General features: G+C 35.1%; 3 protein-coding genes and 1 long non-coding RNA gene across 5 annotated transcripts; 2 read left to right on the top strand and 2 right to left on the bottom strand.

Annotated features, from left to right (window-relative positions):
- Positions 1-3,199: 3,199 nt before the first annotated feature.
- Positions 3,200-4,889, bottom strand: LOC106670870. 2 transcript variants are annotated; one of them, XR_001341140.1, is made up of 2 exons: positions 3,676-4,889; positions 3,200-3,606 (listed from the first exon to the last, which is right to left on the bottom strand). XR_001341140.1 is itself a non-coding variant. In XM_014401525.1 (2 exons), the coding sequence occupies exons 1-2, from the start codon at positions 3,863-3,865 to the stop codon at positions 3,275-3,277; spliced, it is 522 nt and encodes a 173-aa protein (XP_014257011.1). In that variant the 5' UTR covers positions 3,866-3,952; the 3' UTR covers positions 3,200-3,274. The 2 variants fall into 2 exon arrangements, 1 of the variants encoding a protein (XP_014257011.1); XM_014401525.1 differs by having other exon boundaries at positions 3,676-3,952.
- LOC106670872 (general odorant-binding protein 83a-like) lies at positions 3,927-6,656 on the top strand. The gene is made up of 7 exons (XM_014401527.2): positions 3,927-5,810; positions 5,871-5,955; positions 6,018-6,070; positions 6,134-6,169; positions 6,253-6,352; positions 6,416-6,480; positions 6,556-6,656. Exons 1-7 carry the CDS (start codon positions 5,766-5,768, stop codon positions 6,571-6,573), a joined length of 402 nt encoding a protein of 133 aa, XP_014257013.1. The 5' UTR covers positions 3,927-5,765; the 3' UTR covers positions 6,574-6,656.
- Positions 6,657-6,757: 101 nt separating this feature from the next.
- On the top strand, positions 6,758-9,487 carry LOC106670871 (general odorant-binding protein 56d-like). The gene is made up of 7 exons (XM_014401526.1): positions 6,758-6,862; positions 8,734-8,818; positions 8,884-8,936; positions 8,988-9,023; positions 9,091-9,190; positions 9,251-9,315; positions 9,383-9,487. The coding sequence occupies exons 1-7, from the start codon at positions 6,815-6,817 to the stop codon at positions 9,398-9,400; spliced, it is 405 nt and encodes a 134-aa protein (XP_014257012.1). The 5' UTR covers positions 6,758-6,814; the 3' UTR covers positions 9,401-9,487.
- Positions 9,488-17,967: 8,480 nt separating this feature from the next.
- Positions 17,968-22,710, bottom strand: LOC112127189. The gene is made up of 3 exons (XR_002910450.1): positions 22,638-22,710; positions 18,579-18,713; positions 17,968-18,497 (listed from the first exon to the last, which is right to left on the bottom strand). It is a non-coding gene; the product is annotated as an uncharacterized LOC112127189 (long non-coding RNA).
- Positions 22,711-25,053: the final 2,343 nt, after the last annotated feature.

The following is a 25,053-nucleotide window of genomic DNA, read 5'->3' as shown; positions in this document are numbered from 1 at the left end:
GTTCACCCAATAAACTAAATTTTGTTGTCGTTTGAAACCTGCACCTTGATGTAAGGAGATAACTTGAGCTTATCAAAGGGAAAAAATGCTGAGCATCCACAGGGGGCTAAGACTAGCTCTATTAAGGTTATCACCTATGAACTCGGTAGACTGGGTTTGGTTGGTGTAAGGAGGTATCTTGAATTTAAACTTAATGCCCGAATAAAAACTAGGAAAAAAGTAATAATAAGCCTAAAGTAATTTGTAGTTATCACGAAATATAGATTAGGTATGAAGGTTATAAAGGGTGAACCCGTTAATGTGCTTAATCTGAAAACCGTGGTCGTTGCACAATCGATGAAATATTGTTTTAAAAAAATCATAAACGTTTCGTTTACTGCTCCATGAGCCTTGTCAATCCATCCGGTGTAATTTACCCTTTTGGGAATAATAGCATAGCCCGTCGCAGTCAGGCGGTCATTAGTCTGTGCAAGCTTGAAGAACGCCAAGGACTCCCCTCGGTTAAACCGGTCGAACAAAGACTATTTTTTTATTTCATTCCAGGAATTTGGCACAATGCGAGAAGGTCAATTTTAAATTTCAGACGTGATTTCTGACCGATGGACTACGCAGTGTCCCTTTTTTATTGTTTGTAATAATTTTTTAAAAGGAAAATGGCGGAAAATCAGGTGACACGTCAACCTCGAGTACGGCAGGATACCAAGGTGCCAATTAATCGTCTTCCTAACCACCACGGTCCGCTTGATACCCAACTATGTGCCTCATAATTCGATTAAGGATAATTGACAATGTTTGAAACTGAACCGATCCGCTGATCCACTTGCTGACATATAAACCGTCAAGGTTAACATTTAACAGTCAAGTAAATTAACCTAAACTTTCTGTAATCCTTCTATAGGGCTAACCTCAATCCTGGATGAACCTTCTGGAAAACTCCTCAATGCTATAACACCCAAATATTGAGATAACCCAAAACCGAGGTAAACCAATGTCTATGCTTGTTAACCAGTTAGTTACATAAACCTTTGATAAATGGCTGATAAGGTAACATAAACGCAACGTCATCCAAATATTAAAATAGCCTAAACACTAGAAGAACCCCGTTCCAAGTTTGGACAGATACGTCAACTGGGCTAATCAAAGTCCTAAATTAAGGTTCTAGTCTAACCAAAATCTTATGCCAACCAATTAGTATGTTAACATAAAACCTAGGTAAATCTTCTATGCTTGGACAGACCCCAAATTAACTGTTACTGAGCTAACCAAAATACTATATTAACCTTGTAAAAAACCTAAATATAATAGAAATGATGAATGATGGAGTGAGTGCGGTGTTCAAAAATCAATTAGTGTTGTGTTGTAGAAATCCTTCAGCCTGATGATGAGCTAAGGGCTCGAAATCCGGATTGTTGGAAAACAACTTACTGTGAGTAGGAACTATCTTTTTAAAAAAGGACCTAAATATAAAGTCAACTGATGTAACCTTAACCTATGTTAACCTTTCAATAATTAAACCTAGACCTAACAGAAATAATAAAGATGAGATATGAGTCAGATACGTCTAATCACTTTTTGAAAATGGGTTCTACTCACATATTTGTTTTTACCTTTTGTTTTATCCGGATTTCGAACATAAAACGCTCATCCATCCTTTAGTTTGATAACCTAAACGTAACGAGATAAAAAGCATGACTAATCTAAATAGAAACGATAAAGGTGGGTGAGTATGTTATTTAATCTCTTAAACATAGAGATCTTACTCACAGTTTGAAACTATGTTAAAGAGATTAAATAACATACTCACCCACCTTTATCGTTTCTATTTAGGTTAATCATGCTCTTTATCTCGTAGATTTTAAAGAGATTGATAAATCTAAACCCTAACTAACCTTCTAGTACGATAATCTAAACTCATATTAACCTTTTAGTCAGATAACCTAAATTATATGTCTAACCTAAATCTTAAATCTCCTTTTAAATAACCTAGACATAACAAGACGATGTATGACTAACCTCTGGTTTGATAACCTAAACGCTATACTAACCGCCTATGAGGTAATCTAAACCCCAAGTTAACTTTCTTCTAAACTTGATGAACATAATAATATATAAACACTAGTAAGCCCGGGTACATATGTGGTTAGTTTTTTCTAATCCCTGGGGATCTGCTAGTAAACTAACCTTAATCATAGACAAATTTTGAATCATTAACCTAGGCACCTGGCGCTATTGCGAAACGTAGCTGACACCATATAATTCAATGTCAAGTGGTCCGTTTACCACCTTGTGAAAGGGGCCTAAGTATCTAATTGTATGCTTGGTTAGACATCATATCACCACTTAGAAGCCTAAATCTTAAGTTAAATTTCTATTTTAAAAACTCAAACCCTTTGCCAACAAGAAGGAAAGCTAAACTACACCCATGTTAACCTTTTTTCAAGCATCCATAAACATGCTAGCCAGTTATTGAGCTAACCGAAACCCTTGTTTAACCTTGATCTTGTCAACCTTTACTGGACTGGCCAAAACGCCAACCTAAACCCTAGGTATCGAATAGTTACTAAGTCTTTCACATACCCCTGGGTACCCCTTGGACTTAAGTAAAATTAACATGCGACTAATAAGTATCAATAGAAATTATGAAGGTGGAGGAATATGTAGATTCATATTTTTGTAAAAGATTCCGCTACTCATAATTTTTCAAATTTCAATTTTGAGTATCGTACAAAGAAATGAGTATCGAGGTTAGTCAGCGAACCTACCCCAGTTTACTAAGCAATTAATATGGAACTCCTTCAGTGACCTTTAGTGCATAACTCATACTTGTTAACCGTGTAGTGAGTTAACCTGCGTTCATTGACCCAACCTTGAGTAATTTTTATCCAACTTAACCTCCAAATTAAAACCTGCATCTATTATTTACCTACATCCGTGTTGATATATTCCGTGAAGGTTTTATTTGATCAGAAACGTTTTGTACCCAGCTTGCTCGATAAGCCACTTGGACTAATGGTTGCCGATTCTAAGGACGACGTTCACATTTTGTGTTGTTTCTTGTGGTGCTTAACTATGGTTTTGTTTAGGGAGAGAGTGTTCTTCGGTTATCGTTCTTCGGTTAAACCAAAAGTGCGAAGATAGGCCGATCTTTTCCAAAGTGAATGTCCCCCCCCCCCCCGAATCGATTAAAAATTAACATATGTCCATAATCTCAACAGTCAATTTATTGTAATAAACGATAGGATTTCATTCAAACGTGAAGGGGAAAGGTGGATGGTTATCGGGCGGGTTCCTCCTTGATCTGAAAGGCGGAGCACGTCCTGAGCCCTATGAGAGCTTCGTCTCCGTGTCCGCTCCCGGCCAGGTCCAACCGGCCCGAGTAGCACCAGCATGGCTCGCGGACCTTCTCGGAGACAGAGATCCGCTCCTTGGGTGCGACCCGGCCTCGGAGCCGGTCGTAGACGGACTTGCACTCCTTGATCCGCCTCGTGAGCCGGCGGAGAAACCTCTTGGCCGCCCCCGCTCGTCCCGAAAGGACGGCCACGGTCAACTCAGCGTACTTGAACCTCTGGATCGGTGCGACGAACTCCAGTCGTGACAGGTCCAAGCCTTAAACGGTTAGCTTTTTTTGGAAAAAAAAAAAAAAAAGAATACCGACTTTTAATATTGATCACTTACACGTGAACTTGCTCGACAGCCTGATGCCGAACCTCGTCTCCTCGTCATGCTGGGCCGGGAGGACGCGACGCTTCAGCCGCCTGTCGCAGAAGCTCTTGCACGATTTTATCTCGCACTTGATACGCCTGAGGACCGTCCGGTGAAGATCCGCCCTCCTCCCCGGAGGCTCGGGCCTGGGAGCCCGATCCATGCCTGGAACGCGAAACTCAGCCGTCACAGGTAACAAAGGTTGAGATTTTTACTTTACCGACGAAAGACAATTGAAAAACGAACGACAACTGAGTCAATTTTGTTTTTCAACGACCATATGTGTTGGAATGTCGGCAATGGTCTTAAACAAGAGACCGAAGGAAACGTCAAGACTTTGTTTATATATTTATTGCCTTAAATATAACAGGGATTCGATAGATTTGGACGCAAGGACTAATAGGAGGTATGACCCAATTCGGATTGCCGGAGGCGAGCAGGATTTTTCAAGTTCGTCGAAGACCGTGGTCTTCATGAAGAGAGTGAAGTTAAGGTGATCGGATAGTTTCACACCCCAGACCAGACCGCTGCTGCAGACCAATGGAGCCCCTGGGATCGCGGGCTTGCTCAGGTTCTCCGGTTTCATGCAGAACGTCATGTGTTTCAGGTAGGCGATACAGATCGGATCCGTGCATTCGTCGACGTTGACGCAGTCGGACAGGAACGCCGGCTCGCACGCCGTTCTGACCGTGCCGAACACGCTGCAAGGCAACCTCAGCTTCATGGCTGAGTCGAATTCCCTCCGAGAGAAGGCGGGCTCGCGCACCGGCTCGTGGGCGACCATCAGGTCGATCTGGCTCTGAAGGAATATAAGGGCGGAGTTGTAGACGTAGATGCCGTCGGAAATCTTGCACTTTGGATGCGCTATGATGCGCGATACCAGCTTCACTCCGACTCCTGTCACTACTTTAATCGAGTCCAGGGGGACTGGGACGATGCTGTCGCCCTTCGGCACTGTGACGCAGCTGCAGAGCGTATGTAGTACGACGCTCGTACGGATCAGAGCGTTGCAGTCCGACTTGGCGGACGTGATCACGACGATGAAGTTCAACTTTTCAACTTCGCCGATGCAAACGGAAAGGAATAATAGGAGAATTTGCACTACTACGTGAATTAACATGGTTTTATTTATGTATATTTATAATATGCCATATGTCAACCAACTGACTGAAAAAGAAAATTTCTAATGTAGCAGCAATCACAACATAAGAGGTACAATAATCGGTCAAACCAAAACACAGTCACATCAACGTCCCAAAATTTGATTCCCCCACATCATTAGTTTAACTCGAGAAAATTGAGCGCAAAACGTTTGACCAATTTTGTGGTATATGGTCGAAAACCAAGAATCGATTTGACAAGGTTATGCCCGAATGTTGACATCTTGAAGTTCTCCCTTGATACCTGATTAAAAAGGGGCGTTTACTATTTTTCATACCTACGTAGTCTAGTGGAAAGAAAGCTCAATTTCTATAAGAAAAAATTCAAGTTTAATCGTCACCTTGCCCCTGAGATAAATGAACCTATATCGTTTGAAATGTTAGGAAAAAAATAATCTCCGCATCATTAATTTGTACACGTTCGCTATTTGGAAATCTATTTAATTGAATAAGCACGAGTTTGATCAATTTTGTGGAGTATGGCCCAAACCAAACAGTCGATTTGTCCAGGTTATGCCAGATCAGAGAAATGATAAATGGTAGAATGTGTTGTTCAATCTTTTTAAAAAGATATGCTAGATCATGTCACCTTCATGTTTTCCAATTGTATTTGGTGTGCTTAAACGGGCAATTTTACCATGATTTAGAAGAGTGATTGATAAAGAGGCATTCTTTTAATATAAAATATTTGTTTGGAAGTTTTGGAAGGAAGCGGCTTCCTCCCCGTCGGCCGTTATTACGCGGGCCAAAGCGTCAACCGTCCCATTCCGACATGCCCGATCATAGCCATTATTGAATTAGCAGTTTTACACCCGCAAATTTGCCCGTCCATCCGTTTCTAATCGATGTTGACAAATATAAAAACTCCCCCGGGGGCTCCGGTAAGTCCAGTAGATTTCGGACATGCTCGTGTTACTCGTTCTCTCCTCCCTGATCGCCTGCTCTTACGTGAGTAGGTATTCTCCAGGATCGAAATTTCCAAACCTGTTAAAACGTTTATGTCCTCAGGGGCTGACGGAGCTGCCGCCAGACATGCAGGAAATGGCGAAGGCGCTGCATGACAACTGCGTTGACGAGACAGGAGTCGATCCGGGTACGGTTTCTTTCAAGACAATTTTTTTGTTAAAATGAATAGCCATTATTTATCTTTAACAGGGTTGATCAAGCCCTGCGAGACTGGCAACTTCGCCGACGACCCCAAGCTCAAGGTAAGCCCTCCTAAGCTGCACCAAAAAAGTCCAAATATTAACTATCTACTTGTGTTTCGATAGTGCTACTTCAAGTGTATTTTCGCCCAGGTCGGAGCAGTAAGTACCTAAAAACTAAATCTATCAAATTTCCCCTTCCTAAATCCCCTAAATTGAAAAAATATGGTTTTCTTCTCTTTCAGATAAGTGATGACGACGTGCTTGACGCAGACGCTTTCGCCTCCATCCTACCTGACACGGCGGTCGGTCTCATGAAGTCCGTGGGCGCCTGTAAAGAATCAAGTAAGCCAAATTTACCCCAGAAAAAAAAATTGGCAGCAAAACTTGATCTTCGTTCTTTTTCAGAGGGTGCGGACGGCTGTGACTTAGCAATGAACTTCTACAAGTGCGTCTACGATAAAGACCCAGCAGTAAGTACGACTCAAGCATACCCCTCTAAAAAAGATTAACAAACTAAAAAATTAACTTAAACCAAAAATTTTCAGAGCTTCATAGTCATCTAATCACCTCCCTTACCGAAAAAAACCCGCTGCTCTCCTGCAAACCATATAATTTGCCTTTTAAATAAAACTATTTTATTAATCAATTTGACTGTTTTTTAAACTCCTCCGTCCCTTAGTCGCTCTTCCGTGTCGGCTCGGCCCCTTTTAATAAGGGGCTAACCCGTCCGACCATCCGGCCTCTGGAAGGATAAATAGAGATCCTCCTCCGACGGTAGAGCAGTGCGGTTTTAGAAGAGGGACGATGCTCACAGTACTGCTTGTGATCTCGGCCATAGCTGCCTGCGCCAAGGTAAGCTTTTTTTCTCGATAAAATCTCTACACCGAACGTGTCACAACAGTACGAAAAGAGAGCCGAAAGACTATCTTCGTTAACCGATTTCAAAAGTACTACAATGACGTCACATATTGTCCAACAAGGCAGGCATGACGTAACGAACGTTAAGTTGGTTAATTAAGTAAGTCGGAAAAAATGACATAAACAAAATAATTTAATTTAAAACTTAACTTAAACAACTTTTTTTTATTAAAAGGGAAAAAACATCAAAGGTTATATCATCGCCTTTGTACTACCAGTGGTTTATTGGAAATTATGGAAATTTATATAAGTTTATAGAGATTTCTCATTTTTAGACTTTCGAAGAGGAGAAGAATAGAGAAAGAGATTTTTTTTGTAAGTTTTGCCAAATGTTCTGAACTAATGGATTTTTGGAGTACGGATTCTAAATTGCTTGAAGCGCACTATAAGAATCAGAAAATATAATTATTTTATGGTGACTGATAGAGGGATCATCTAAAGCATTTAAAATGGTAAATATTTCTGCATTATATGAACTGAAAAGTGAGGGTAAACGAAAAATAGAAAGGTGACCCTCAATTACATGAGAACAACCTACCATATGTGATATTTTGGAACCATCGGTGTATATGACTAAAGCGCCATCATTACATTGGTTTAGGACTTTTTGTTTGATCTCTATAGATTTGTTCCCCAAACCTATTTTAAACTTAAAATCAAACATACATAAATTAAGACAAGCTTGGAAAAACTATAAAACCAAAGACAATCAGTTAGGAGCTTTCATCCCCATTCTTAAGAAATTAAGCTACAATGTTCTTTCGTTATTTAATTAAATACGACAGTTCTCCAGTCCTCAAAAAAAAAAAAAAATCTTTCAGGAGGTTTTATCTTTATACTTTCGCCGAATTTCATAATTTCATGACTTTCTGTTAAATTCAAAAATTTTTAAATCCAGAAGACGACTGAAAATTCCAAGGCTCTCAAAAGGAGCTAAGGAAAACGAAAAACCCAGGCAAAATCAAGTAAGAGCTCTTATCCTGATGGTTTCGTCAAATTAAGCTAAAGGTTGATTAAATTTCAACAAAATCTTCCTTTTATACAGTCCCCCGTTAAGTCCAGAAAGCTTTTTTTTGACCGAAAATCATCTAAATAGATAAACTAGGAAAAACATGAAAAAAGAGAAACTGCGAGGGGCTCTTATCCTGTACTATTATAAAATTAAGCTCAAGGACTTAAATAATATCTTATTTTAAAAAATAGCTTCATTTCCCGAGAAAATGAAGATAATAGCTCCTGTCAGATTTCCTTCAATTTTCTCCTTGTTCCTAAACTCAAATCAATTAATGTTGGGTTTTAAATAAAACATAAAGCCTTTTGAAATTAACAAATTTAAAAAAAATCAGATTTTATTCCAATTTTTATTTTTTGGACTTAATTCGATGAGAGTATTAGAATAACAGTTCATGGCAGATTTCCCACGGTTTATTCTCTTTCCTAGATTTCATTTGTTGCTAAGCCTATTCCCATAGAAACTTTGCCTTTTTGATTTTACCTAGAACTTCAGAAAATTTTAAATTTAATAGATAAATTCTCGTTTAGATCCATGAAAGTATCAAGATAAGAGTTCTTTTTTGATTGCTGTAGCTCGTTTTGTTGTATCTGTGCCTTTTCAACTTTACCTAAAAACCCAAGGTATTTTTATAAATATAAACTTGTTTCCGCTCAATTTGACGAAAATATCACGATAATGAGCTCTTGTTTTGTTTTCACTAGCTCCTAACAGATTTTACAATGTTTTATCTATCGTCCTAGCCTTCCTAAATTACAAATCTATCTTTGTTACTTTTTGTATCTGTTCAAAGGGAGCAGCGAAAATTCCAGAAGACATGAAAGAAATGGCACAGGCGCTTCGTGACAACTGTATCGAAGAGACAGGAGTAGACCCTTGTAAATAAATTGATCTTTTTACAATTGAAATGTTATTTTTGTTTGTGATTTTTTTTTTAAACAAGCACTTCTCGGGCCTTGCGAGAATGGAAATTTTGCTGATGACCCAAAACTGAAGGTAGGAAAATTTGGAAAGGAAAGACATGAAATATAATACGTTTTTTTTCAGTGTTACTTCAAGTGTGTTTTTGGACAAATGGGCGCCGTGAGTGTTAAATTATATCTCGTTTTTATATCGTTTGTTGATTATGTGGGTAAATTTGCAATTATAGATCACAGAGGATGACGAGCTAGACGCTGACGCTTTCGAATCCATACTTCCACCTGAACTCTCCGTTCTGGGCAAGTCCATAATGGCATGCAAAGACACTAGTAAGTAATCTTTTAACTTAACTGAGTCCTCGTTCAAAAAATAAATAAATAAATTTACAGAAGGATCAGACGGCTGCGACATGGCCATGAAATTCAACCAGTGCATCTACGGAAAAGATCCTGCTGTAAAAGAAAAACTTTTTTCATCCTATTTTAATCCTTTAGCCTTTTTTAAACCTAATTTTTTTTCAGAATTTCCTCGTCATTTGATTTACCCCACATGCGGCCACCTATTGCAAATTGTAATGTATGACTAGTTTTGAATCTTGTCAATAAATATTCTTTTTGTTCATTCAATGTTTGTCTTTTATCGCTCAATTTATCCTCTACGATTTTCACAAACTTAAAAAAAAAACACTATTCCAATTTCTCATTCGAAGAGTTAACTAATTTGGACGGTAACTGTATCTCTTCCATTATTGACGTCCCAATAGTACAACCAAATGGGTGAATCTATTTGACGTTAATAAAGATTCTCTTAAATTTAATGTTAATGTTATAAGGCCTTAGCCTATATACGGGGTGTTCGGCTACTCGTGTTACAAACTTTGCCAGTAGATTCCACATTCAAAATGGAACCAAAAAGTCCTAATTATCTATTGTCCGAATCTCAACAGTTTTGGAGTTATTCACTTTTTTATTTTTTAAGATTTCACGACTTGCTTAAAATAAACAAGGATAACTCCAAATCTACAAGGTTTTGGACAAATCCGTTGATACCATAGAAAACTACGTTAAATTTCCAATAAGGCGTGATCAATACTTAACTTGTAAACCTTGGTGAAAAAAGCGTTTTAGTAGCCAGAACTTGGAAAAAAAATTTTTAGTTGAAAAATTACTATGGTGATTCTAAACTACTATTTCCAAACCTTGAGACCAGCAAATTTCAGAAAACGTACTCCATTTAATATCCTTTTTAGTGGTATAATTGCTTTTTTAATTTCTTTTTCAAAGATGAAGAAACTGATGAAGGAAAAAACCGAGGTTGACGGATTGTGGTGTAACGGTAAGGTGGAACGATTAATAATAATAAAAAATTTAAAAAACATGAAAATATTGAATGAATTTATTAAACATTTTGTAATTTGGGTTCGAAACCGAAATGTGTAGTGCAGGTGTTTACTTATTTGTATTTATTATTTTTATTTATTTACAACGACTGCAACTTGGATTAAAGGATTATTGTATTTTACTATTATTGTATAATAATAATTATTATTATTATTGTATTACAATTGATTAAGGTTTTTAGTTGAGATAAAAAAGTCAATGGCACGAGCGTGATCCGAACCCACGATCTTCGGCTTGATACGCCGCTGCTCTCCCACTTGAGCTATCGTGACCTCAGATGCTCGTGTGAATTTAATTATTATTGTAGTTTTTTCTTCCGAGGGTCACAACAGCAGAGGTCATATAAACCCTCAGGGTGCCGGTGTTTTTGGACAAAAAAAAAAACATTTGTAAGTATGTCCATGTCTGTTCCATTTTGAATGTAGAATCTACTGGTAAAATTTGTAACACGAATAGCCGAACACCCTGTTAGTCTATAAGTTTCTGCATAATAACCTATTTTATTTCTTATTATTAGTAACTTATTTTATAAAAATCAAATATTGGTATGATTTTTAAGTTAAAAAAAAGATAAAAAATAAATAAAACTTATGGAGTAACCAATTGCCCCTCAGACCGACACGTCAGCAATGTCTAGCTGGTCCAGACGCCCGCACATCATCTTAAGCAGAATTTCTTTAAAACAGTATAAAAACCCTAATCCCCAAATATCCATGCCTTAGACGTGCGATAGCCTTGTCGCCGTCACTCTGTCGGTTTAAACTTAAACATTGTACAGTTTTGACAAAGTTATGTCTCCTTCGAGCGATTACTTAACTAGGATGAAGACAAAATCTTAAATACAGAGAACAATCAAATAATCCTTGAAAGAGGAACGAAAGATTCTATTATTAAAAAAAAGATAAAAATAAAAAAAGCAAAAACCGAATAACATTGTATATAAACCATTCTGACAATAAAACTCTTATAAATAAATTAATTCTAGAATATTTAAAAACAAACAACCAACTTTTAAAATACATCCCATTAGAATAAAAAGACCTAGAAAAAATAATACAGGTTTTAAATCTATATCTGGTCAAGATGTTACTAATGTTCCTTCTACTTCCCTCCTACTATAAAGTTACAAAACGACTGGCATAGTAGTTTCAAAAATTCAAGATTCTTACATAATAAACAATCATTCCTATATGCACCATATAAACACAACCTTATTACAAGAAGAATAGATAACATTCTCAACATACTGAACAAAACCTTCAAAAGTGTAGAAACCAATCCAGCACACATACTCAAATAATACCTAGAAGTCACTCAGAACAAACTAGACCATATTCACCTGAACATAGAAATAACAATGTTAGAATCAAAAGAGGCTTAATTAATGGTTTAGGGACTGATCTCTTGGTTATCGTGGTCATACGGACCATAATGACAAAGAAAAATATGATGAAATATTAATGAATAATACCCCTGCATATGAAACCTATTTTTTCCTATCGTACCCAATTGACCATGAAGAAAAAACAATCACCACAATTGTCCGTCCATCTCTTATCGTGAAACATGAAGGTGTTACTTGCACGAGACTGTACACAACTATCATTGTTATTGCAAAATTATGTCTAGATTAAATAATCCATGTATAAATACAATTGGAGATAAATGATGCAAAAAAATTGTGAATCTTATAATACCTCAACCAAAATCATTTATTAAGTATGTTAATATCATTAATCAATATTTATCTTATAATAACGAACAAATAACCATCAAAATTATCTTATAATAACAAGCAATTAACAAATAAAAATAATAATAATATTATTGAATATCAACAAGAAAAACGCAAAAAACCGCAAAAAATGGAAAAAAATGTTATCGACTTTTTCGATGTAATTCGACCTGCTGAGCCGATTGGAAAAGGAATTAGGCTCGTAGGACACGTAGTTTTCGAGAAAAACGCAAAAAAACCCAAAATATCGAAAAAAATTTATTGACTTTTTCGATGTAATTCGGCCTGCTGAGCCGATTGGAGAAGGAATTAGGCTCGTCGGACACGTAGTTTTCAAGAAAAACGCAAAAAATCCACACAAAAAAACGAAAACATTTTTATTGACTTTTTCGATGTAGTTCGACCTGCTGAGTCGATTGGGAAGGGAATTAGTCTCGTAGGACACGTAGTTTTCGAGAAAAACGCAAAAAACCCACACAAAAAAACGAAAAAATTTTATTGACTTTTCGATGTAGTTCGACCCGCTGAGTCGATTGGAAAAGGAATTAGGCTCGTAGGACACGTAGTTTTTGAGAAAAACGCAATAAACTAAAAAAAATCGAATTTTTTTTGTCTTTTTCGATGTAATTCGACCTGCTGAGCTGTGATTGGAAAAGGAATTAGGCTCGTAGTCACGTAGTTTTCGAGAAAAACGCAAAAATCCCCAAAATATCGAAAAAAATGTATTGACTTTTTTTATGTAGTTCGGCCTGCTGAGTCGATCGGAAAAGGAATTAGGCTCATAGGACACGTAGTTTTCGAGAAAAAGGCAAAAATCCCCCCAAAAAAATCGAAAAAAATTTATTGACTTTTTCGTTGTAGTACGAACTGCTGAGTCGATTGGAAAAGGAATTAGGCCCGTAGGACACGTAGTTTTCGAGAAAAATGCAAAAAAAACAACTTTAAAAATCGAGAAAAAAATGTATTGACTTTTTCGATGTAATTCGACCTGCTGAGCCGATTGGAGAAGGAATTAGGCTCATCGAACACGTAGTTTTCGAGAAAAAGGCAAAAATCCGGAAATAATCGGAAAAAATGTATTGACTTTTTCGATGTAATTCGACCTGCTGAGCCGATTGGAGAAGGAATTAGGCTCGTCGGACACGTAGTTTTCAAGAAAAACGCAAAAAATCCACACAAAAAAACGAAAAAATTTTTATTGACTTTTTCGATGTAGTTCGACCTGCTGAGTCGATTGGGAAAGGAATTAGGCTCGTAGGACACGTATTTTTCGAGAAAAACGCAAAAAACCCACACAAAAAAACGAAAAAAAATTTATTGACTTTTTCGATGTAGTTCGACCTGCTGAGTCGATTGGAAAAGGAATTAGACTCGTAGGACTCGTAGTTTTCGCTGTCAAAAATCATATAAATTATAACAAAGGGGTTGGATTAATTATGACCATTATAAATAACAAAATTTCAGTGCACTAAGAATAGTTAACCAAAAAAACGAATTTCAGACAAATTTAAAATTAATAGCTGTAAACGGAGAAAATGTAGAACCCAAAAACGGATTGTAATTAAAAATTAGAATTGAAGAGTTTTCATGGAAATTTAGGTTTTTGGTCATAAAATATCTTCCGGTCTCAATGATTTTGGGGTATGATTTTCAGAAACAGCGACTTGATTTTATATCCGAGACAAAATAAGTACTTCGGTTTCAATAAAAATCTGGTATATCCTCTAAATACCTTACTAATATCAACTATTTAAATGTAACGCATCAAAAGTTGAAAGAATATATACAATTGAACTTCCCAGAAGTATTAAACGATCCAATAGGAAAAGCCAACGCTTTCCAAATTCGATTAGAATTAATAGACTCTAATCCAGTACGTTGTCGTCCATATTATTTAATTCCGGCTCTAAAACGAGCAACCCAAGAAATAATAAAAGACTTAAAGAATCAAAACATAATTTTTGAAAAGGTTTCAAATTATTGCAGTCCGTGTTTTGTAGTTAAGAAGGGACAAAAAGGAAAATATTGTCTTGTCATATATCATAGGGAATTAAATAAAACATTAAAATATTTTGAGTACCCCATTCCCCCTCTTAAATCAGTCATGGACAAGTTAGCGGGCCGTAAATGTTATTCAGCCCTGGATCTAACAAAATTATTTCATCAATTGCTATTATCGCCAGAATCCCGATTTCTTACCGACGGTGAAAAAATATATCAGTTTAATCGCGCACCTTTTGGTTTGAAAATTGGTTCCCAAGCAATTAGCATTTTAATGATGGAATTATTCCATGATCTTGATTTTGTTTGGTGTTACATTGATGACCTGATAATATTCTCAAGGGATTGGGAAAGTCATATTGCACATTTAGAAATAGTGTGGTGATTTAGATTTATTAGAAATTGTATTTGATCATTTAAGTAAAAACGGGCTCACAGTAAACCCAGAAAAAATCCAAGTTGCGACTGAACAATTAAATTTTAGGGGGGAATATTATTTCATACAATAGAATTTGTATAAACCCAGAACGAGTAGAAGGTTATGTAAAATGGAAAGGCCAACAAACCTTAAACAATTAGCATCATTTCTAGGTGTTATTAATTATTTTAAACAATATATTCCCAAACTATCGGAAAATGCTCATCCCCTTCATTCTCTAAAGGAAAGGAACAGATTTAGTATGGCGCGAATGTCATGAAATAGCCTTTAACAAAATGAAAGAAACATTAACTACGGAACCTATTTTGAAGATACCGGACTTTGGACCGGGAACAGAGTTCTGTCTGTTTGTAAACGCATCTGATGTTGCCATATCCGGAATTCTTTTTCCAAAGGAAAATGGTCACAATTATCCTGTTTATTTTCTTTCTAAAACATATAACAAGCACCGACTTAACTACTCAACAATTGAAAAAGAATGTCAGCATAGTTTATAGTGTAGAATACTTTTCCAGTTTTCTAAGCCACAAAAAAATTTCAACTTTATACCGATAATGAGAGTCTTAAATGACTTTTCAATAGATCTGGGGATGTTAAAGGAAAATGGTCGAGATGGATTAGTTTTTTGAAAGGATATAATTTCGATATAATTCATATTAAAGTTGATAAAAACGTAATAGTGGACCTTTTCCCACTAGCACCTATTCAAGGAAAAATTATTTCAGAAAATTTTCAAAAACAACTAGAGGAACAGATAAGCTATGGTTTAACAAATGTGATTGGATTTCCGGAACTATTCGAAAGTTTAATAGAATGGCAGCATAAAGATGAATTTTCCTCAAATATTATAAATCAAATTGAAAAGGGAGAACCAGTTCCAAACTATAAAATTAACGGTAAGAATGAACTTTTATGTTTCAAAACCCGCAACATGTCTCAACCAAAAATCTATTTACCGAAATCTTTAAGAAAAGTAATATTTGATTATGAACACAATAGCATATTCGGAGGACACTTAGGAATTACGAAGACCTTACAGAAAATTAGTAAGCATTTCACCTACCCTTACTTTAAAAAGAACATTATTGAACGGTCTAAACAATGTAAATTATGCGCAGAAAATAAAACAAGTAATTTTACAAAATACGGATTTATGCAGTCCCAAATAGAAACTCAGCCCATGGAGAAAATGTATATAGACTTTTACAAACTAACAAAAACAATAAGTGGAAATTCTTATTTTTTCGTGGTAATTGATAGTTTTTCCAAATTTGTTTGGGCCAACCCGACCACAGATCAAAAAACAGAAACCGTTTTGAAAGTTTTACGGATTATATTTTCACCCAGCATGGAATCTCTCGATTTATTATTATATCAGATAATGCAGCTATTTTTCGTTCCCCCCACTATCGAAACTTTTTGTTCAAATTGGGCATCACCTATGTGTTGGGAACGGCTTATCGGCTTCAGGGAAACATGGTGGAAAAATATGTTGCTAATTTAAAAAATGCTATACGGGTGAACTGCTCGTTTAACCATGATTCTTGGGATAATTATGTAGCGTGGATTACCGCAAATCTAAATAATTGCCTCAATGAATCTACCAAAATATCTCCTGCAGAAATATTTTTGGGTCGTAATTTAAATACACTTCTGGAAATAAAATGGGAACAAGTTGAGTCCAGGGATGAAAATGTTAAACAAACTACAATAATTCGGGAATGTGCCATAAAAAATTTGAAAGGGGCACACGAGAGACATGCATTTTATTACTATACAAATAGGAAGTTAGGGAAATTTAAAGTCGGTGATTGGGTCATGTTAAAAGCTTATCATATCTCAAAAAAGGCGCAAAATATTAATTAGAAATTACAAAATAAATACCAAGATCCGTTTTTAGTCAAAAACATAATAAATCAGGTCTGTTTTGTATTAGAAGATATAAATGATCCCCAAAAAATAAGAAAGACACACATAATGCAACTACACCTACCTTAGCACTTGAAATAATCAGCAATACCACACCTCGACACATTGAGGTTAAGGTCAGAGCACTAGTAAGCTGCCACAGATTAATTAGCGAAGCAGCTGGAATCATAAGTGCAATAACATAGGTCACTTAAAAATCTTACAACTATTGAGTAAGGTTAACGGCCAATAATTAAGCATTAGTAAAAGATTAAAACCCCTTCGGGGAAAAAGTACTTTCAGGTAGTCACCCCTTGTGAATATAATTATAGTGTGGATGATGACCATCGCAACATAGACTGCAACCAAGTCAAAGAAGAGAACTGGTGGGGCCGTGGAAGTTAGAGGAATACAGTAACCAAGAAATATGCTAGTGTTTTAGTTCTGTAAGTACAGATTTGTCAGTCAGCTGGTGGGAGAATTGGAGAACAGTCAGGGTCATTTTGAGGCTGCAGCGAATTTTGAATAATACGTTCCTCAAGGAATAAACCAACTTAGGATAGGGATAGATTAGTAGGGATAGAAATTATCCAAGAATTAGGTTGTGTAAATTATAAATAGAAATACAAATTTGTTAAAGAACTAAATTGGTGAATTTATTTAGTTTATAAGTAGGGATAGAAATTGTTAGAGAACTAAGTTGGTATGTTTATTTAAATTATAAGAACTGAATTGTGTAGTTTATAAGCAAGAGTTAGGGGATTGATACTAACATGCTTACCAACCTGAATGCCAATAGAAAGAGTTGAATTACACTTACATACAATTACACAAGTCCCTCCTGGGAAAAGTAAAAAAAGTTAAAATCAGAGATTAGAGACAAGGCAGATTTTAAAAGTAGATGTTATATAAAAAAAACTTACCTTCTGAAGGCAACAATCCTTGCATTAAAACAGCTACGATAAACCAACTAACTACACACTGTTCAACACTCGCGGAACAACGGGAGGCTGAGGAACCACACTGTCTCCACATACAGGTGTGCCACTCAGGCAGAGTTGAGGGGGCTATGGGGCCTCCTCAATTGGCAAAAGTGGACACACTATTTTCGCCATGGAGAATATATTATTGTTATTACTATTGTGATTAGGCATTTAGATGAAGTTATGCGAATCGATGTACACAGTATTCTTGGATTTTTCCCCACTTTTTTTAGCACAAAACTGACCTTTTTTGTATAATATTTTTTCTAAATTTAATGTTTGTATCAATTAAAGTTCATTAAAATAATAATAATAATAATGAAAACTTTACTAATTGGGAAAACTATTTTTATAACTTCTAACCATTCTAAGTTATTTCTGAAATAAGTAAGGCAGGCAATGTTTTATTTTTGGAAAACACCGATTCCATTAAAATTCATTCATTCAACCAAGATGATTATATTGGCTGCTGGGGCAATGATAAAATATTAATTCTAACATGCTCACTAACCTGACTGCCAGCAGAGAGAGTTGATTTACCATTTGTAAATCCCTCCTGGAAAAAGAAAAATTAAGATTAAATGAGAGAATAGTAGACAACTTACATAAATAGATGTTATATAAATGAAATTTACCCTTTGAAGGCAACAATCCTTTCCTTAAAACAGCTGCAATGAACCAGCTAACTACACACTGTTCAACACTCGCGAAACAACTTAACGCACTGTTTAAATAGCACTTTGTGAAAATGTAAAACAATGATGTAAAAATGGATCAACACCCTTGAAAAAACAAAACTGAAATGTATAAAGCATACAATAAATTAAATGTAATTTACACACAAAACTTATTTACGAGATCATACAAAAAATTGTATTAATTGTAACAGTGACCTAAAGTGACCTACAAATTTCGACAGAGAGAGGTGTCAATCTGAAAATATCTAGTTGGGAAAACCCGAACTTTTGTCAGTTCTAACCCTTCTAAGCAGGTGCCGTAATAGGTTTTACTTTTGAAACACTGCTTGTATTAAAATTTGCAGATAGTACATATAGTATTAAACCGAGAGGATTATATTGGCTGCTGGGGCAATAATAAAATATTAATTCTAACATGCTCACTAACCTGACTGCCAGCAGAGAGAGTTGATTTACCCTTTGTAAATCCCTCCTAGAAAAAGAAAAAAATTAAGGTTAAATGAGAGAATAGTAGACAACTTACATAAACAGTTGTTATATAAATGAAATTTACCCTTTGAAGGCAACAATCCTTTCCTTAAAACAGCTACAATGAACCAGCTAACTACACACCGTTCAACACTCGCGAAACAACTTAACACACTTTGTGAAAATGTAGGAAAAAGATACAAAAACAACACAACACCACCTAGAAAAGAAAAACACAAGAAATGAATAAAATATAATTTACACTGTGTGTGGTGATTAGTGACCGTTAATCGATAATTATACAGAAATCGTGAGATGCGGTCGGTAGGTTTCAGAAAAACATTTTCTTTATCGTGCCAACGTTTCGATCTTTATTGACATCATCTTCATTGTAAATCCCAGGCCCTGAAGATGATCTCAATAAAGATCAAAACGATAAAGAAAATGTTTTTCTGAAACCTACATCACACCAGACCGCATCTCACGATTTCTGAATAATAATTTACACTGGCAATCAGATTACAAAAAAATTGTATTAAATAATAATTATACATACAAAACGGGTGGAATATGATTTCTTGTACTAATACTAAATAGAATCTCCATATAAATAATTTTAAAAAATCTTATGTATGTTTTGTTTGAACTTTCAGCAGAAATGAACTTTTGGTCAACCAATACAATGACCATTTTTAACAGCATTGATACAATAGCAAAGGCTACAAATCATACTATATAGTACATGTTATTATTATAAAAAGAACTTATTTCAAAATGAAATTAAAAAAACTTTGACTTTATATTGTCAAATTCTTTTGTTGTAGGTGCAAAAGTCAGTTTAAACAGCTCCAATTATCATTGTTTTTGTTAATAATCAGTGAAATAATTTGTTCAAATTCAAAAGATTGATAGATAGAAGTATTAGTTGGGGGTGCATGTTATAATGCACCCTTTAAGGGCTATTATATTCTCCATTCTGTGCTTAAAGCAAACTGATAAGTCTTAGTTCATCAAGGAACTTTTCGGTTCAAATTCGGTAACAAATCATACAATATAGTACATGTTATTATTATAAAAAGAACTTATTTCAAAATGAAATAAAAAAACTTTGACTTTATATTGTCAAATTCTTTTGTTGTAGATGCAAAAGTCAGTTTAAACTCCAATTATAATTGTTTTTGTTAATAATCATTGAAATAACAGTAAATATTTTCTACATTATAATAATCTATCATGTAATAAATTCTGTCCCACCTTTTTCAACATGTATCAAACATCTTCAATATATCTACTGTGTTTATAAACCAACAGTCTGTAATCATTTCTTTTCATTTATTCCTATGGAAAGTTTGATTAAATAAAAGGCAAAGTGTCATCTTCATTAGTTTTTCCATGCCAGGAATCCTCCTTACATTCCCTCAAGAGAACCGAGAATTTTTTTTTTAATCCAACTAGTTAAAAGATAAGCTATAGTAAAATTGGGGAAGGGAAGACCTGGGGTAAACTTTTCATGCCGGACATAGCAGAGAATTAGTCAACCCTGTTTGACCTATTCTTATAAACGTGAGTACGAGACCTCTTCACCCATTCAGATCATCCGAGGGCCCCTTCCCCAGCTAATCGATGCTCTATTTCAATTTAATCATCTTTATCGCATTTTGAGAATCTAGGGACTGGATTGTAAGGTCAATCTGAAAATTAGGACCCTGTTTATCTTCCATTAATTCTAAATTTTACTCTGTACTTTGTGATTTCTAAATTGTTATGCCTTACATATGAAATAAAGTATCTGTCTGTCAACCTCAGATGGCCTACTGTTAGTCGAGTGGGAATATTCACTCTTTGCCTATTTATATTCTCCAAGGGTTATCTGACAACTGAGTTCTTGATACATTTGTGCTTCTGTGCCATTCTAGCACACCAATTTCTATTTAATAATGTTTTTAACACATCGATGGAGGGCCAGATTGTGATGGTCAGTTCTGAAAATTGGGATGGCCCTGCCTTAGTCGGTGAGTAAACACAGTATTAATAAATCAATCAATAAATTAGAACTGCCATAAACACTAATTTTATTTTTTAATCCATATATGTTTAGCAGTCATAATTGACCATTATGACCCATAACATTCATCTCAATACACCACTGCTCGAACCACTTGAGCTATTGTGACTTTCGGCTCAATACGCCGCTACCTAACCACTGAGCTATTGACTCGCGAAGTCACGAAAGCTCAAGTGGTTAGAGACTTGAAATCCCACTCATATCACTAACTCTTTCATCTCTACTAAGATCTTAGATAAAAGGTATAATTTATAAAATAATTATGTGTTGCAAAAACGTTCAAAAACTATATAAAAGTCAAGAAATAAGTAAAATACGTAAAAAGTTCGAAAAAGTATATGTTTTCACCAGTTTTTAGATGTTCACCTATCTGGGGAAGTGGTAGTTACGAGTTGAAGTAATAATGTATTCGACTATTGCTACAAGGTCTCAGATACCGATCGCTCCAGAAATTGTACCCAAAATGTAAAAAACTTTTTAAAACACGTTAACCAACCTAAAATACTTGACTTTAAGTTGGTGTTTTAAACAGATTTTAGATTTTCCCGAACTGGTGGAGTTGTTAGTTGCGAGTTTGCGTCTCGATGTATTGCTACTAGATCACAGATACTAACCTTATGTATCTACATATCGTAATCGTAAATATCTGAAGGTGCCCTTACATTGTCAAATGCTCAACAAAGTGACACGCAATGTTGCATTGCATCACCCCTATATTTCATTAAATTTTTGTTGAAACTTTATTTGTAAATTGGGAATTGTATGACCACCATATCCCCAAGAGCTATTGCATCAATTATTATGATTAGATAATGTCAATCTTACAAGAAAATGAAAAAGAAAACTTCAGAATTTGGATAATAGAATGGCAAAAGAAAAGGGCGACCCTTAGCCTAATTCAAGAACAACAGTTATCCCCCTTTGATTACAAAAATTATTTGAGGATGGAATCTAATACTTGCGTAGAACTTTGGTAAATGGTATTTCCACATATATATATATCCACCACATATATAGACACACAATTAGGAGATTCCATCAAGAATACCAGCCAATAATGGAAAATAATGCGCAACATGTACCTACACGACGCAAACTGTACAAAAGATTTCAAACATTTTTGAAACTAGTCAATCATTTGTGCAATGCATCAAACACTGCCATTCATTGGCAAATTATTGTGCAACTGCATGTGATACGCAATTTGTTTGAAAATGTCCCTGCCTTAACCAGTGAGTAAACCCAAATTAATAAAACAATCAATAAATTAGAACTGCCATAAACACTAATTTTATTTTTTAATCCATATATGTTGAGTAGTCATAATTGACCATTATGACCCATAATATTCAGCTCAGTACACCACTGCTCTAACCACTTGAGATATTGTGCCTTCGTGAGTCGATATTTCAAGTGATTAGAGTAGCACTGTACTGAGCTGAAGGTTGTGTTCTAATCCAACTTGCTTGCGACACTAACTTTTTCATCTCAGCCAAGGCCTTAGATAAAACGCGTAACTAGTTGAAATAATTATACTTTTTTAGTGTTGTGCGAAGGATTCGAACCAACAACCATCCGGTCAATATGCCACTTCTCTAACCACTTGATCTATCATGACTTCTTGAGAAAATAGCTCAAGAGGTTAAGGCAGGCCGAAGGATGCGGGTTCGAAACCCACTCGTAACACTAACTTTTCCATCTCACCAAGACCTTAGATAAAACGCTAAATTAATTTAACTTTTTTAGTGTTGCGAGCGAGATTCGAACCAATGACTATTGGTCTATCAAAAGTATAATTAATTGAAATAATCTCATTATTTATTGATAATCATAAAACCGACTTGCTCCTCTTGAAAAAATATTGGATTTATCGGTAATCGAAAATGAAATTTTATCAGTCACCAGGCGATCCGGAGAGGTTGAACCGGCTCGCTGTGTTGCAAAAAAACATCCAACAAATCAATATTTAAAACTGGCGATGATTGATAAATTATTTCATTAATGATTTTTCTTTGATTTCAACGTAAAAGCAGCTTTTATTAATGAAAATAATTATAATATTCCGAAATAAAAGCTCACCGTGAAAAAGCCGAGTCTCGACCGTCAGTTGTAGCCTGAATCGCCATGGAAATGGCGGGAAACGGCCGGTGATTCAAGGACACTTCCAAGTAAATAAGAAACATTACATACTTTAAAATACTTTCTAATAATAATAGCACAAAAATTTACGGAATATTTAACAATTAATTATTTATTTTTAAACTCAAATCGTTAATCAAATTCTAAACGGAGAATCATCAGCCTATCAGATCACTGCCAGCTTGAACAAGTATTTTCTAAAAGTACTAAAGTATGATTAATTTTTTTTTTAAAATCGGACTTGATTTAAAAAAAAAAATAGTTACAATATTTGGTTGATATTATTTTAAAACATTTTTCAATCATTACATTAATTTTGAGAAAATTGTATGATTAATTTTCTGTTGGTGAGGGAACTGGGAAGTAATATTCCCGCCATTCGCCCTCTTTCTCTCGTGGCGGCCATCGGTTCGACATCACATTTTCATCCTCGAAAAAGGTATTAATCATTTTTGGCATTTATTAGTTTAAAAAGTCTAGGTTTTTCTTTTTTTTAAATGAATTCCATTGCAAATAGTCAATTGACCAGTTTTTAATTATTATATAATACGGATATTGATTTATTTTGGATTATGGATCAAAAACTTTTCAGCTACTGGCTCTTCGAGTCGGCTCAAACGGTCAAGACGTTAAAATTTCATTTAAACCCTCAATAATTGTCTTTTCTCTTTATTTATAAAAAGAAATTTATTAGATTTTATTTGTGTGGTATTTAGTGACAGTTAATTAATGATCATTTAGAGATCGTAAGATGCACTCTGCACGATAAAGTAAATGTTTTTTATGTACTGCGAGTAGGAACTATCTTTATTAAAAAGGATTGAACACCGCACTCACTCCATCATTCATCATTTCTGTTAAGAAAATGTTTTTCCTAAACCTACATCACACCAGACCGCATCTCCCTATCTCTAAATAATCATTAGATTTTACTGTTGTAATATTATTTAAGAAGTAGGAAGACGTTCTATCCACATCAAACAAATGAATACTCAGACCTCATTTAGTTATATTTAAGATAACTAGATAGTTATATTTAACATAACTTAATAGGAAGATCAAGAGTCCTTTTAGACATCAATTAATTATTCTAAATTGAATTATTCAAACTGCACATGTAAAAGTTTATAAATCAATTAAATTGTAAGAGAAGTAAAAATTGCAATAGTCTTGGAATTTTTATAATCGTGCATCCAATGTCACATTTCAAGGTTGGCGTGGTGAATGCTTGGCCGACGAAGCAAAAAAAAAAAAAAAAAAAAAAAATCTGGTAGAAATACTACTGATGGTGTTTCATTTCAGAGTAGGTATGATATAATGGGTGTTCACAATTACCGCAGTTCCATATTTTGTAGGAATCTGATCAAATGGTTGAATTTTGTACATGAATCCTACTTTCAGCTCCATCAGTTGTCCACTGCAATTTCGATTGACATTGTTTAAACAACTAGCTAATTCAAAAGAGACCATTTTGTTTCCTTTCTAGTTGTGGCGGAGATGTTCTAAAAAAAATTGTGTGATTTTGATGGCAGCCATCTGCAGAATGAATAAGATACCTAAGATTAGTATCTGAGATCTAGTAGCAATAGTCGAATACATTAATACTCCAACTTATAACTAACACTTCCCCAGGTAGGTGAAAATCTAAAAACCGGTTAAAACACCTACTTTTTCGAACTTTTTACATATTTCTAGAGTTTTATATAGTTTTTGAACATTTTTGCAACACGTAATTATTTTATAAATTATACCTTTTATCTAAATAAAGATGAAAAAGTTAAAGATACGAGCGGGGTTTGTACTCATGTCCTTCGGCTCAATATGCTGCTACGAAGTCACAATAGCTCAAGTGGTTAGAGCAGTGGTGTATTAAGCCGAAAGTCGGGTCATAACAGTCAATTATGACTGCTAAACATAATTACTACACTAATTTATTGATTGATTTATTAATACTGTGTTTACTCACTGGCTAAGGCAGGGACATCCCAATTTTCCGTCCCTCAGTCGCTGTGTTAAAAAAATTATTAAATTGAAATTGGTGGGCTAGAATGGCACAGAAGCTCAAATGTATCAAGAGTTCAGTTGTCAGACATAAATAGGCAAAGAGTGAATATTCCCACTCGACTAAAAGTAGGCCATCTGAGGTTGACAGACAGATATTTTATTCCGTATGAAGGCATAAACATTTAGAAATCACAAAGTTCAGAGTAAAATTTAGAATTAAAGGAAGAAAAACAGGGTCCTAATTTTCAGAATTGGCCTTACAATCCAGTCCCCAGACTCCGAAAATGTGTTAAAAGATGATTAAATTGAAATAGAGCATCGATTAGCTGGGGAGGGGGCCCTAAGATGATCT

This window comes from Cimex lectularius, unplaced genomic scaffold (assembly GCF_000648675.2).
Source record: "Cimex lectularius strain Harlan isolate CLEC.00 unplaced genomic scaffold, Clec_2.1 scaffold248, whole genome shotgun sequence".
NCBI classification, from domain to species: domain Eukaryota; kingdom Metazoa; phylum Arthropoda; class Insecta; order Hemiptera; family Cimicidae; genus Cimex; species Cimex lectularius.
The sequence above is the reverse complement of the archived record's forward strand: the minus strand, read 5'-3'. Positions and strand labels throughout refer to the sequence as shown.

Bases quoted from the DNA above. Each gene is read 5' to 3' on its own strand.
- LOC106670870 (XM_014401525.1), bottom strand. From the start codon at position 3,865: ATGGATCGGGCTCCCAGGCCCGAGCCTCCGGGGAGGAGGGCGGATCTT. The intron at 3,607-3,675 runs GTAAGTGATCAA...TAACCGTTTAAG, and splicing joins GCTGTCGAGCAAGTTCACGT to GCTTGGACCTGTCACGACTG.
- LOC106670871 (XM_014401526.1), top strand. From the start codon at position 6,815: ATGCTCACAGTACTGCTTGTGATCTCGGCCATAGCTGCCTGCGCCAAG. The intron at 8,937-8,987 runs GTAGGAAAATTT...GTTTTTTTTCAG, and splicing joins CTGATGACCCAAAACTGAAG to TGTTACTTCAAGTGTGTTTT. The intron at 9,191-9,250 runs GTAAGTAATCTT...ATAAATTTACAG, and splicing joins AATGGCATGCAAAGACACTA to AAGGATCAGACGGCTGCGAC.
- LOC106670872 (XM_014401527.2), top strand. From the start codon at position 5,766: ATGCTCGTGTTACTCGTTCTCTCCTCCCTGATCGCCTGCTCTTAC. The intron at 5,956-6,017 runs GTACGGTTTCTT...TATCTTTAACAG, and splicing joins CGAGACAGGAGTCGATCCGG to GGTTGATCAAGCCCTGCGAG. The intron at 6,170-6,252 runs GTAAGTACCTAA...CTTCTCTTTCAG, and splicing joins TTTTCGCCCAGGTCGGAGCA to ATAAGTGATGACGACGTGCT.